The sequence below is a fragment of the Delphinus delphis genome, chromosome 20 (assembly GCF_949987515.2).
Source record: "Delphinus delphis chromosome 20, mDelDel1.2, whole genome shotgun sequence".
NCBI classification, from domain to species: Eukaryota; Metazoa; Chordata; class Mammalia; order Artiodactyla; family Delphinidae; genus Delphinus; species Delphinus delphis.
The window spans coordinates 13,457,775-13,470,653 of NC_082702.1; the positions used below are offsets into that span (position 1 = coordinate 13,457,775).

At 51.5% G+C, this 12,879-nt stretch overlaps 1 protein-coding gene across 1 annotated transcript; it reads left to right on the top strand.

Moving 5' to 3' along the window:
* Positions 1 to 1,661: 1,661 nt before the first annotated feature.
* ECH1 (enoyl-CoA hydratase 1) lies at positions 1,662 to 11,790 on the top strand. Its single transcript, XM_060000511.1, has 10 exons — positions 1,662 to 1,765; positions 2,168 to 2,375; positions 2,501 to 2,589; positions 9,470 to 9,594; positions 9,678 to 9,726; positions 9,857 to 9,921; positions 10,685 to 10,755; positions 10,846 to 10,917; positions 11,179 to 11,329; positions 11,508 to 11,790. The coding sequence occupies exons 1-10, from the start codon at positions 1,714 to 1,716 to the stop codon at positions 11,610 to 11,612; spliced, it is 987 nt and encodes a 328-aa protein (XP_059856494.1). The 5' UTR covers positions 1,662 to 1,713; the 3' UTR covers positions 11,613 to 11,790.
* The last annotated feature ends 1,089 nt before the right edge of the window (positions 11,791 to 12,879 follow it).

The following is a 12,879-nucleotide window of genomic DNA, read 5'->3' on the forward strand; positions in this document are numbered from 1 at the left end:
GTCAGATGGCATTTATCAAAGTTTCATCAGGAAAAGCTTCAAACCTCTAGACAAACTACAGTCACCTTGCAGCTGTAAAAATCTAGGATTATTTTAAGCTAATCAAGGGGGGTAAAAAGTAAATTTCCCCATTTTGTCTGCCAGCACCCAGTCTTCATCCCATGTTAGTAGCTATGAGTCTCCTAGATGTTCTATGCATATATTGTTTTTTATGAAGGTACAGCCATCTATAACTTTTTATAGCAATCTAACTAAATGTTCTACATCTTTAAATTTTTTTCTCTCACATCTTGGTATCTGCATAGTGGTTCCAGAGTTCTCCATTGTGTAGCTGACCAAACAGTTCTCTGTTTTCCAAAAGATCCTTACTATCTGACACATTGAGAAGGCAAAGTAGGACTTACTTGGTGATCCTGTGGTTAAGACTCAACCCTTCCCTTGCAGGGGGCTCAGGTTTGATCCCTGGTCTAGGAAGTTCTGCCTGCATGCAGTGTGCAGTGCGACCAGAAAGAAAAAAAAAGAGTTTCATTGGTGGTACAGTGGTTAAGAATCCACCTGCCAATGCAGGGGACACGGGTTCCAGCCCTGGTCCGGGAAGATCCCACATGCCCCAGAGCCGCTAAGCCCGTGGGCCACAACTACTGAGCCTGCGCTCTAGAGCCTGCAAACCACAACAGCTGAAGCCCAAGCGCCTAGAGCCTGTGCTCTGCAACAGGAGAAGCCACCGCAGTGAGAAGCCCACACACCGCAACGAAGACCCAGCACAGACAAAAAATTAAATAAATTAATTTAAAAAAAAAAAGCAAAGTATTCATTACAACCCTATTTGCCAGAGACAGAGACCTTGAACTAGTGACTTCTCCCCAGCCGGTTTCCTCTGCATACAACATAAAATAGTACAATCGCGTGGTGGTGTGGCAATTCAGGTTATACAGTCAGCGCTTAATGGTGGTGGGCCTATATTCCCATTCCCGTACATGGATAAATTCAGTAGTAACTTTTTTCTTTTATTTTTTAATATGTATTATTTTTTAATTTATTTTGGGCTGCATTGGGTCTTCGTTGCCGCTCGCGGGCTTTCTCTAGTTGCGGCCAGTAGGCTTCTCATTGCAGTGGCTTCTCTTGTTGCAGAGCACTGGCTCTAGGCGCGCAGGCTTCAGTAGCTGTGGCTCGGTGGCTCTAGAGCGCAGGCTCAGTAGTTGTGGCCCATGGGCTTAGTTGCTCCGTGGCATGTGGGATCTTCCCGGACCAGGGCTGGAACCCATGTCCCTCGCATTGGCAGGAGGATTCTTAACCACTGTGCCACTAGGGAAGCCCCCTGTGGTTTTTTTTTTTTTGTTAATAAGGCACAAATGCATGATTGCAAACTTGCAGAGCTGCAGTTATTCTGCCATTATGCCCTTAGACATTCATCTGTCTTCAATTTCTCCACCATTATGAAACAGCTGTGGTGAATTCTGTACAGAATGTCCAAGAGCAGCGTGAACCATTTTCTTAGCCCGGGTATCTACTGGTCCAAAAGTTCCATGACCGAATCACTCTAATGGCCGGCGAACCTAGAAGGCTGTTTCCGGTTGCCCTTGGTAAAGATGGCGAGAAGAGGACCGTCACCGGGGTCAGGCTGCGAACTCGATGCCCTCACCAAACATGGCGGCCTTTTGTGCCCGCCCCCTTAGCTTCCTCCTGTCGGTTTACTCCAACGAATCAGTAGCTATGGCGGCGGTGATTCCGGCTTCTCGGAGGCTCCGCAACTTGCTGACCTGTCGTGAGTCACCTCTTGACCTTTGGGGGTCCGTTGAGCTTTCGTGCTGTCACAGCGACAGTCGGACGGGGAGGCCTGTCCCGGGTCTCGCAGGGTCCGAGCCCCTTATTAAACTCAGGGGTCCGTGCCCCCATCCAAACGGCCTGTGTCTTACAATCGGGTCGCTGACGGCTCGGTGTTCCCAACCTGGAGTCAGTACCACGATCACGGGTCTGAAGTGTTCCTCATACTGAGGCCACTGATAAGTGCGCCCTAATCTTAAAGTCTGTATTTCCCTAAACCAAGGCCTCTAACAGGACTGTGTTCCCCAATCTAGTGTCACTGAGATGTGTGCCCTCTGCTCTTGAAGGTGCTGTGCCCCCAGTCTGGGGTCATCAATGGCTCTCCCTTCCTTCATCTCCCCAGGATTGACAGCCCGCACCAACCTGGGTCTCAGCCTTAACCTTCATCCCTTGAGTTCCTTTGCACAAGATGAACCCTCCAAAGCAGCCCCCGAGGAAGCCCCAGGCCACAGCTATGAGTCCCTTCGGGTGACATCTGCCCAGAAACACATCCTGCATGTGCAGCTAAACCGGCCGGAGAAGAGAAACGCCATGAACAAGGCCTTCTGGAGGTCCGGCCTGCAGATTCTGGAGGCCTGCCTGCAGGAGGAGGCAGGGGCTAAGGGACTGGGCAGGGGTGGGCCTGAGGGCAGGGGATTCCCACGCCAGACATAGCCCTTCCCCCTTTCCCCCACAGCGAGATGGTGGTGTGCTTCAACAAGATTGCAGAAGATGCTGACTGTCGTGCTGTGGTGATCTCTGGCGCAGGAAAAATGTTCACTTCAGGTACGAGGTGCTCTCCACACCCACCCCTGCCAGTCTCCCCTGCTCCTGGGAATAGAGTAATGCTTCATAATTAGTGTTTTAAGCAGCTTCTAACTTCCACTTTGATCATTTTCAAATACAGAAATTAGTCCATGGGACTTCCCTGGCGGTCCAGTGGTTAAGACTGCACGCTTCCACTCCAGGAGGCATGGGTTCATCCCTGGTCGGGGAACTAGGACCCTATATGCCGCACGGTGCAGCAAAAACAAAAGAAAAGAAATTAGTCCAACAGAACATGACAGGATCATCGGCTCTAAAGTCAGGGTTTTCATCCTGAATCTGTGGCCTTGATCAAGGCCTTTAATCACCCAGAATCTGTTTTTTTCTAATGTCAGTAAAGCGTGTTGTAATAATTACACGCTTTCTGGCAATTCCCTGGCAGTCCAGTGGTGAGGACTCAGCACTTTCACTGCAGGGGCCCTGGTTCAATCCCTGGTCGGGGAACTAAGATCCTGCAAGCTGCGAGTGGCGTGGCCAAAAATAAAAAATTGCATGCTTTCGTGCAATTAATTACTCAGTCCACATGAACTGATTTCCAGTTACATGTCTGTTAGATCTTTTGATTGTCCCACAGGTCTTTTCTTCAGGTTGGATAATTTCTATTGACCAGATTCATCGACTCCTTTGTCACCTCTGTTCTGCTGTTAAGCCCATCCAATGATTTTTAAAAATTTCAGATACAGGCATACCTCAGAGATATTGTGGGTTCAGTTCTAGACTACCACAATAAAGCGAATATAGCAATAAAGAAAGTCACATGAACTTTTTGGTTTCCCAGTGCATGTAAAAGTTACATTTACACTATACTGTAGTCTATTAAGTGTGCAGTAGCATTATGTCTAAAAAAAAAGTACAGGGGCTTCCCTGGTGGCGCAGTGGTTGAGAGTCCACCTGCTGATTCAGGGGACACGGGTTCGTGCCCCGGTCCAGGAGGATCCCACGTGCCGTGGAGCGGCTGGGCTCATGAGCCATGGCCGCTGAGCCTGCGTGTCCGGAGCCTGTGCTCCGCAACGGGAGAGGCCACAACAGTGAGAGGCCTGTGTATCGCAAAAAAAAAAAAGTACTTACCTTAATTAAAAGATAATTTATTGCTAAAAAATGCTAACCATTTGACAATGCAGGGTTGCTAGAAACCTTCAATGTGTAAAAAACACAGTATCTGTGGGACTTCCCTAATGGTTCAGTGGTTAAGATTCACTGTTTCCAATGCAGGGATGCATGGGGCATGGGTTCGATACCTGGTCAGGGAACTAAGATCCCACATGCTGTGTGGTGCAGCCAAAAAATCAAAAGGAAAAACAGTATCTGTGAAGTGCAGTAAAATGAGGTATGCCTGTATTGTACTTTGCAGTTCTCAAATTTCCATTTGGTCCTTTTTTATATTTTCCATTTCTCTGCTAAAGTTTCATATCTTTTTGTTTGTCACAATCATATTTTTAAAAAAATATTTATTTGTTTATCTTTGGCTGCATCGGTTCTTAGTTGCTCACTCGGGATCTTCATTGCCGCGTGCGGACTTCTCTCTGCTTGTGGCCCGCGTGCTCAGTAGTTGTGGCTTTCGGGTTTAGTTGCCCCTCGGCATGTGGGATCTTCGTTCCCCAACCAGGGATCAAACGTGAGTCCCCTGCATTGAAAGGCAGATGCTTAACCGCTGGACCACCAGGGATGTCCCACAACCATATTTTTCTTTGCATCATTGACCGTAGTTACAATGGCTGTTTTCAAATCCTTGTCTCCTAATTCCAACATCTGGGTCCCCTTGGCGTCAATCTCTGTTTCTTATCTTTTCTCTTGAAAAAAAATGGGTCTCATTTTCCTGTTTCTTTGTTTTCAGAGTAAGCTTAGATTGTATCCTGGATATTGGACTATGGGAGAAAATGATGTGGAAATTCAGGATCCTATTACATAATTCCAGAGTGTTGAGTTTCCTGTTTTAGCAGCTGAGTTGGAGTCAGTGTTTTAAATCTCTTTGCTGGGCTGCCTGCCTGCTTCATGGGTCAACAAGAGATTTGGGCAGAGCTTATACACAGAACCTGGGGCTCCCCTCTCTGGCTCTCTGCTTTCTGGAATGTCCCCCCCTCACTTTCTATCAGCTGAGGTCACCCTGGGCTCTGTTTGTCCTTTGGTTCTTCAAGCACAACTTCAGCCTGCCCTCAGGTTAACTTTAAAAACAGGTAACTCGGCCAGTCACTTCTTCCAGAGTCTGCCAGGTGCCTTCAGGTAATTGGATCTTGTCCAACAAGGGCACCTAGTTGGCACCTGTAGGAGGGTCCATACCAGAAGTGGAAGGTCACATACACTGATTTCTGCACAGGGCCCAGCCTAATGTTGGGGTCCCAGTGGTGACTGAGGCAGCCCCAGGCCCTGCCCTCATGGAGTTTCCAATTCAGTGGGGAAGACAGACAGTAAACAATGTATTTCTTTCTTTTTTTTTTTAATTTGCTTTAAAATATTTTATTGGAATTCTTTTGATAAGACCAAGTAAAGGCCACCTAAATGATTTTGGCCCCCAAATTTCTAGGCAGTCCCCTCTCCCCACCCCAGGAGGTTGACAGCTGCTCACACAGGTTAAGGCAGGGAAGATGTGGAGTTCCGAGGGTCTGTCCAACACCAGGTAGAGGACACCCTTTGTGTCAGCAGAATTCACAGTACCCAGGTAGAAGGTGCGCTGCTCTCCACTTCTTATCACAGCCTGTTAATGAAGTGGCAGGAACCATTACCGGGGCATCCCAGCTATCCCAACAGCACTTCTCCAAGAGGAGAATTCCAAACCTTAGGCCTTCAGTCACCAGGCTAGCCCTGAATCTCTGTGAAGGGACACTGCCCTGGCTGGGCTTCCAAAAGCTCTCCTGCTTTATTCAAGAATAACACAACAGTGGACGTCTTAAACACCCTCGAGGCGCTCAGGAGCCTCCTTCAAGAATCAGGGGCCTGGGGCTTCCCTGGTGGCGCAGTGGTTGAGAGTCCGCCTGCCGATGTGGGGGACACAGGTTCGTGCCCCGGTCCGGGAGGATCCCACATGCCGCGGAGCGGCTGGGCCCGTGGGCCATGGCCGTTGAGCCTGCGCGTCCGGAGCCTGTGCTCCGCAATGGGAGAGGCCACAACAGTGAGAGGCCCGCGTACCGCAAAAAACAAAACAAAACAAAAAGAATCAGGGGCCTGGGAAGAAACCAGTGAGTCAGCAGAAGCCAGGGCGACTCCAGACGAGCGCCCCCTGCTCTGAGCTGGGTCAGTTCCAAGCAGTGGTGTCACAGAGACATCAGACGCTCTAGTCTGTAATGACAGTTCATCCTGCTCAGACAATGCATTTCTTTCTGTTTCGTCTGTTAACATCTCCGCACGTCGTGCCCGTTGTTTTCCTTCTACCACTCTCTCTGTTCTCCTTCATTCCTTTGTTCATCCATTCAACATTCCAGTGCCAGCCCCCTTCCTGGGTGCCTCGGACCTAGAAACAGAAAGCAGCCCCTGTTTCTGAGCCCTTTCCCTCGTGGAGTGCAGGATGAGGGTTCATGTGTAGCCGTGCCAGGCCTGGGGTCCTCATCTTTCAGCTCACAGCTGATTGTGGCCGTCTCGTCCCATTTTCAATCTGAAGGCCAGAAAGAAGAAACTCAACTTAATTAGCAGTTTCAATGATAGAATGAAACTACTAATTTAAAAAAAAAAGAAAAAAAGAACTAGCCCACACTTACTTACATTTGCGGAGTGTCTCTGAGCACCTTACACATATTAATTCTCACCACGACCCTATGAGACAGGCTCAGTCCCCATCCCCATTTGACAGGTGAGGAAACTGAGACCCAGAGAGAGGAAGAAACTTGCCCAGTTCTCACTGCTGCGATTTTTGAACATGGGCTGCCTTGCTGCAGAATCCTTGCTCTTCACGGCTAAGTGACCCAGGTGTCTGACAGGCTGGTTCAAAGTATGCCTAGCCGGAGGAGCCCGCCACCTCCCACCCCTGCCAGCCGCACACACCTTCACCTCTCTGTGGTCTCATCTGAAGAAAAGGGAGATGCTGTGAGCCCCCACCTCATCAGGTTGCCGTGAGGATGAAACGAGTTAATAGGCACAAAACATTAATTCATGTGGAACTTTTATTAATGTAGCTGCTATTATTATTTTTAAAAATAAATTTATTTATTTATTTATTTTTGGCTGCATTGGGTCTTCGTTGCTGCGCGCGGGCTTTCTCTAGTCGCAGCGAGCGGGGGCTACTCTTCGTTGCGGTGCGCGGGCTTCTCGTTGCGGTGGCTTCTCTTGTTGCAGAGAATGGGCTCTAGGCGCGTGGGCTTCAGTAGTTGTGGCACGCAGGCTCGGTAGTTGCGGCTCGCGGGCTCTAGAGCGCAGGCTCAGTAGTTATGGCTCACGGGCTTAGTTGCTCCGCGGCATGTGGGATCTTCCCAGACCAGAGCTCGAACCCATGTCCCCTGCATTGGCAGGCAGGTTCTTAACCACTGCGCCACCAGGGAAGTCCCCGTAGCTATTATTATTGATGATTATAAATAAGTTAATTGTTATGATGAAGGAGATCTGAAACACTGAGGTTCCCAGGGAACGAGATAGGGGACCTCTCCGGAATGACTTCTGACTCTGGAGGGGGACACCTTGTACCGTGGTCTGGGGCCGTTTATTCCAAGGGGTTGCAGACACCCGTGTCTGCAGATCCAGGTAGGGCAGATAAACCAGCAAAAACAGTGGGAGGAGGTGTGGCCAGGTGCCAAGCTGGGCTTGTTCTGGGGGTAAGCTTGGTCTCACTGAGTCATACAAGCTGTGCAGGCCTAGTGGGAAGCTGGCAGATGTCTGCAGGCTGATGCAGGCGCTTCTGGCCTCGGCTGAGACGGAGTATATAATAATAGTAACTGTGGTGATGCCATTACGTGCCAGGCATGGCTCAAAGCGCCTCTGGGCTCTGTCACTTGAATCCTTGCAGCCCCATCAGCTCTCGGGAGGATTTTAGGCTCATTTTACAGAGCAGAAACCCGAAACCCAAAGGATGGAGTGACCTGGCCAGGGTCACACAGAGGAGTTCTGTCTTACCCATATTTAACCTGCACAAATTCAGCTCTACCCTGAGTCAACACTCCTGTGTTCTCGTTCATTTAAATAAGCCTGTGCAGGCACCAGAGCCTCAGAGAGTCAGGGGTGTGGCTGGAGGTAGGAGTGACTTTTCAGGTTTGTCAAATAGCATTGTTCAGAGGACAGGCAAAAGGATGAGAGTGATTCACCTCGGGAAGAAGAAAATTCTGCTCAGAACGACCCCGTAGCTCCACCTCACTCAGAGTCAAAGTCAAAGTCCTCCTCTTGGCCCACAAGGCCCCACAGAGTCTGCCTCTGTCACCTCTCTGACGTTGGCTTTTCCTGCTTTCCCCCTTGCTCACTCCACTACGCTGGCCTCAGTGGTCCTCCATACAGACACCGGGGTCATTCCTACCGCAGGGCCTTTGCACTGGCTGTTCCTGACATGTAGAACTCTCTTATCCCAGATATCCCTACAGCTCCCTCCCTTATGGTCCTTCAGATCTTTATTCATATGTCACTTTTTCAGTTAAGAGGGTCCCTGACCACCCTACTTAATACTGCAAGAGCCCTCACTGTGCATGTGCACGCACGGGCGCGCGTGCACACACACACACACACACACACACACACTCCATTCCACTTCCCTCCTTTAATTTTCTTTTAGTACTTATTGCCAGCTGACAAAATGTATCTTCTTACCTGTTTGTTTCCCATAGAAGGGCAGCTCCATGGGGGCAGAGATTGTTGTCTGTCTTGTTCACTTATTGAGCACCTGCTGTGTGCTAGGCCCTGGTAGGCACTGGGGATACAGTGGTGGGCAAAAAGCCAAACTCCTTGGGGGTGGGGAGATGGGGAAGACAAACTCCTCCGCTCATGGAGCTCACATCCTAGAAAGGGAGACAGGCACTAAACGAGATAAGCATACAGTTATGTGGTAACAAGAAGGCAGTGCGGGAGATATGGCCAAGAAAGGAGGTGAAAGGTGACAGGCTGCAATTTAGCCAGGGTGCCCAGAGGAGGCCTCTCTGAGGAGGTGACCTTTGAACTGTGGCCTGATCGCTGGGGAAGGGCTGTTCTAGGCAGAGGGAGGAGCAGGCACAGAGGCCCTAGGAAGCAAATGTGTTGCCGGAATGGCTGATGGAGGCCTGCGTGCCCAGTGGCATAGGCTGGAGATGATGCTTGTGCAGGGCTGGTAAGGTCTTGGCAGAAGACCTGGCATTTCATTCTAAGTAAGAGGGATGGGGGGCGTCGGGGAGAAGAGAGGGCCCTGAGGTGATCACAAGTGCCCTCTGGCCGCATGTGGGGAACAGACTGTGGCGGCAGGTCAGTGGAGGAAAGGTCAGGCTTGGGATTGTCTTAAAGTTGGAGCCACAAAAATTTCTCCATTTCCGAGCTTCCTGTCTCAGGAAACATCACCACCTTTGACGCAGTTGCTCGTGCCCAAAACCTTGACCTCCAGGCCATCTGGCATCACAGTGGAAAGCACGGCCCCTGGAGCCGGCTGCATAGTTCTGGGCTTGAAGTCGCAGTTCCACTGCTCACAAGCCAGTGTGACCTTGGGCGTGTGATTTAAGCTCCCCGTGCCTCAGTTTCTCCCCCAGGAAAATGGAGGTAGTAATAGGACCTACCTCAGAGGGTCATTGTGAGGCTAAGGTGAGCAAAGACTCGATACACGTTAGCTTGCCTTGTCTTCACACCCCAAAGGCAGTCCCTCCTGTGTGAGTTGCTGCCTCCACCGTGGTGGTTTGCGTGGCCTCTGAACCCTAGCCAGGGCAACGGGTTGGGCCTGGGCGGCTAGGTGAGCCTCCCCAGATCTCCCCACCAGGTATCGACTTCGTGGACATGGCTTCAGGCCTCCTTCAGCCCGCGGGAGACGACGTGGCCCGTATCAGCTGGCACCTCCATAGCCTCCTCAGCAGATACCAAGAGACCTTCAGCGTCATCGAGAAGGTGACCCTGGGAGGCTAGCGGGGCAGCCCCCTTCCTGCCGCTCCTGGACCAGCCTTGACCCCGCCCCTCCTGTCCCCTTCCAGTGCCCTAAGCCGGTGATTGGCGCCATCCATGGGGGCTGCATTGGTGCAGGTGAGTCTGCAGCCACCCACCCAGATCTGTTGCCAGTTAGACTTTGGCCCGAGGCGCAACCCCACAGTCTGGGGGTGGGGGTGGGGAGCAGTCCTGTGGTGGTTTAGTGTCCCTGGCCTCTCCTTCCCAGGAGTGGATCTTATCACTGCCTGTGACATCCGGTACTGTACCCAGGATGCTTCCTTCCAGGTGAAGGTGAGCCATCCTCCTGAGCTGCTTCCTTGGGCCCCGCTTAGAGCTGGGAAATGAGTGGCAGAGACAGGTCAGAGCAGGGGCAGAGCAGGGACAGAGCAAGCTAAGGGGGTGGGCGTGAGTCTAGACGGCTTCATGGAAGAGTGAGTTAGAACTGAACCTTAAAAAGTAACCCTTGGAAAAAAAAAAAAAAAGTAACCCTTGGGACTTCCCTGGTGGTCCAATGGTTAAGACTCCGCGCTTCCAAGGCAGGGGGCGCCTGTTTGATCCCTGGTCAGGGAACTAAGATCCCACGTGCCACAGGAGCAAAAAAAAAAGAAAAGAAAAGTAACACTTGGCCAGGGAGGAAGTCAAGGGTAGGCCATGCAGTCAGTGTGAGGTCAGGAGTGAGTCAAGTTGTCAGGGAGGGGTTGAGGCTAGGGGCGCTGCTTGGCGTCAGTGCTGGAGGGGGCGGGAGGCACGATGGAGCTCAGGGTTGGAGGGGGGCAGGGCAGGGATAAGCAAGGCTTCTGTCTGGAGATAGATGCAGCTGACCTCAAAGAATTGGGAGGGCAGAAGAATTGGAAGGTGGGCTGTATTCTAGACCGAAGGAACCTACATGGGCAAAAGTACGTGGATGGGAATGAAACGGGGTGTTTGGAATGGGAGTCTCTGAGGTGGGGGTGGGGTGGGACCTCTGCAGTAAATGCGGAATTTCATTGGCATTGAGGTTGCATGGGGACAGTAGTGGGCAGAAACTAAGCACGGGCAGGATTGCTCCCCCCAGGAGGTGGACCTAGGTTTGGCAGCGGATGTGGGAACCCTGCAGCGACTGCCCAGAGTCATCGGGAACCAGAGGTGGGTGAGAGGAGCCTGGGGGAGGGGACGGCAGGACATCTCCTAGACCTGGGATGACTGCCACCCCCGACACGCTCTGCCCTCTTGCAGCCTGGTCAACGAGCTGGCCTTCACTGCCCGCAAGATGATGGCTGACGAGGCCCTGGACTGTGGGCTGGTCAGGTAGGGGCTGAGGCCTGTGCTGGATAAGAGCTCAGGGGCAGCCAGACCTGGGTGGGGCTCTCTGGATCCCCGAGTACCTTAACTCATGGATTCCAAGTGGCCTCCTCTCTCTGGGTGGTCTGGAGTCTACTGCCCTGCTCTGATTGGTCCATTTCACTGCGGTATCTTCCATTTTCTACGGTGATTGGCCACTTGTTCATACATGAGAGGGAGAGGAGAGCTCTTCTCAGACCGCCGACTGCAAATGCCTTTCATCCTCAGCCGGGTCTTCCCAGACAAGGAGGTCATGCTTGATGCGGCCTTCGCCCTGGCAGCCGAGATTTCCAGCAAGAGCCCCGTGGCGGTGCAGAGCACCAAGATCAACCTGCTCTACTCCCGCGACCATTCGGTGACCGACAGCCTCAACTTCATGGTGAGACTCTCCGTCCGACCAATCACATCCCTTCTCTGATCCCAGCGCAACCAATCAGGGCACAGCGGCCCCTTGCAGGCCTTGTCCTCTGACTGGTGCGCTGCTATCTCCTATTTTTCATTGGTCCAATTAAAATCTTCCCGTATCCTTTCCATTCCCCGCCGCCGTCTTTATCCAGAAATCCTGGAACATGAGCATGCTGCAGACAGAGGATGTCGTTAAGTCTCTCCAGGCCTTAATGGAGAAGAAGGAACTGAAGACCATCACCTTCTCCAAGCTCTGAGAGGCCCTTCATCCCAGGTCCTGGCCCAGGGTCTAGCTTTGTCCCGTCTCGTGACTGCGCTTCCTCATTCACAGAGAGGGAGGATTAGTGAAGATGGTCCCCCTCGCTGTCTTCTTTGCCAGTCTCCCTGTTTTCATGCCTTGTCTTCGCCCCACGAACAATAAAGCAATATAAAGAAGCCGGTGTCCTTATTGGAGAGAGAGGCGAGGCAGAAAGGGGGTTAACATGATGATCCTGGGGGCTCCAAAGACCATGGTTGTGCTGAAAGTTGGGGACAGAGATATGACCAATGGGCATGGAAGACATGCAGGTGATGACCATTCAGAGTGGCAGTGGGCAGGCCAGGGCTGGTAGCAAGTCACGTGAAAGGCCACAGACGGTCTTCCTGCCTGCCCCAGGCTCGTGGGCGGCATTTCCCCTGCCTGGCCCCCACTCACTACACAGCGTAGTAGGTTCCGGTGCTGGAGTCTGGCTAGGGTTCTGCTGCTACCCAGTCTTGGGCCAACTGCCTCACTTCTCTAAGCTCTGAGTTCTCTTTTCCATATATAATCCCAACCTCCTGGAGAATTCCCTGGCGGTCCAGTGGTTAGGGCTTTCACTGCAGCGGCCCGGGTTCAGTCCCCTGTGGGGGAACGACGATCCCGCAAGCTGCGTGGCGTGGCCAGAAAAATAAATAAATAAATAAACCAACGTCCTGGATTTACGTTTGGAATGAGGGCAAGAGACCAAGCATTAATTTACAAGGTATTATTTTCCTTTTTTTCTTCTTTTTCGGCCGCGCCGTGCGGCTTGTGGGAGATTTGTGGGATCTTAGTTCCCCGACCAGGGATGGAACCCGGCGCCACGACAGTGAAAGCATGGAGTCCTAACCACTGGACCACCAGGGAAGTCCCCAAGCATTAATTTAGTGTCTCCTATATGCCACGTCCTGTTATGAATATTTATTAACTTAGTAATTCCTTTCAAGGACCCTATGAGGTTAATACTATTAATATTCCCTATTTAACAGATGGGCAAATGGGCAAATTGAGGTTAAACCACTGACGCAAGATCAAACAGCGAAGAAGCGGCAGAGGAAGGAGTTTAACCCAGAACCTCAGGCCCCAGAAGTCAGTGATCTAAACCACGACATACACAACATGACGCACATACTAGAGGCGCGCAGCAATAACTGAGGTCCTCGAACAGTTCCTGGGAGTATCAGGAGTGCCCAGTTCCTCCTTGCTTTTTCACTTGTTTCCGTTGCCCATCTGTCCTGGGCCACTCC

Bases quoted from the DNA above. Each gene is read 5' to 3' on its own strand.
- ECH1 (XM_060000511.1), top strand. From the start codon at position 1,714: ATGGCGGCGGTGATTCCGGCTTCTCGGAGGCTCCGCAACTTGCTGACC. The intron at 9,595-9,677 runs GTGACCCTGGGA...GTCCCCTTCCAG, and splicing joins CCTTCAGCGTCATCGAGAAG to TGCCCTAAGCCGGTGATTGG. The intron at 10,918-11,178 runs GTAGGGGCTGAG...TTTCATCCTCAG, and splicing joins CTGGACTGTGGGCTGGTCAG to CCGGGTCTTCCCAGACAAGG.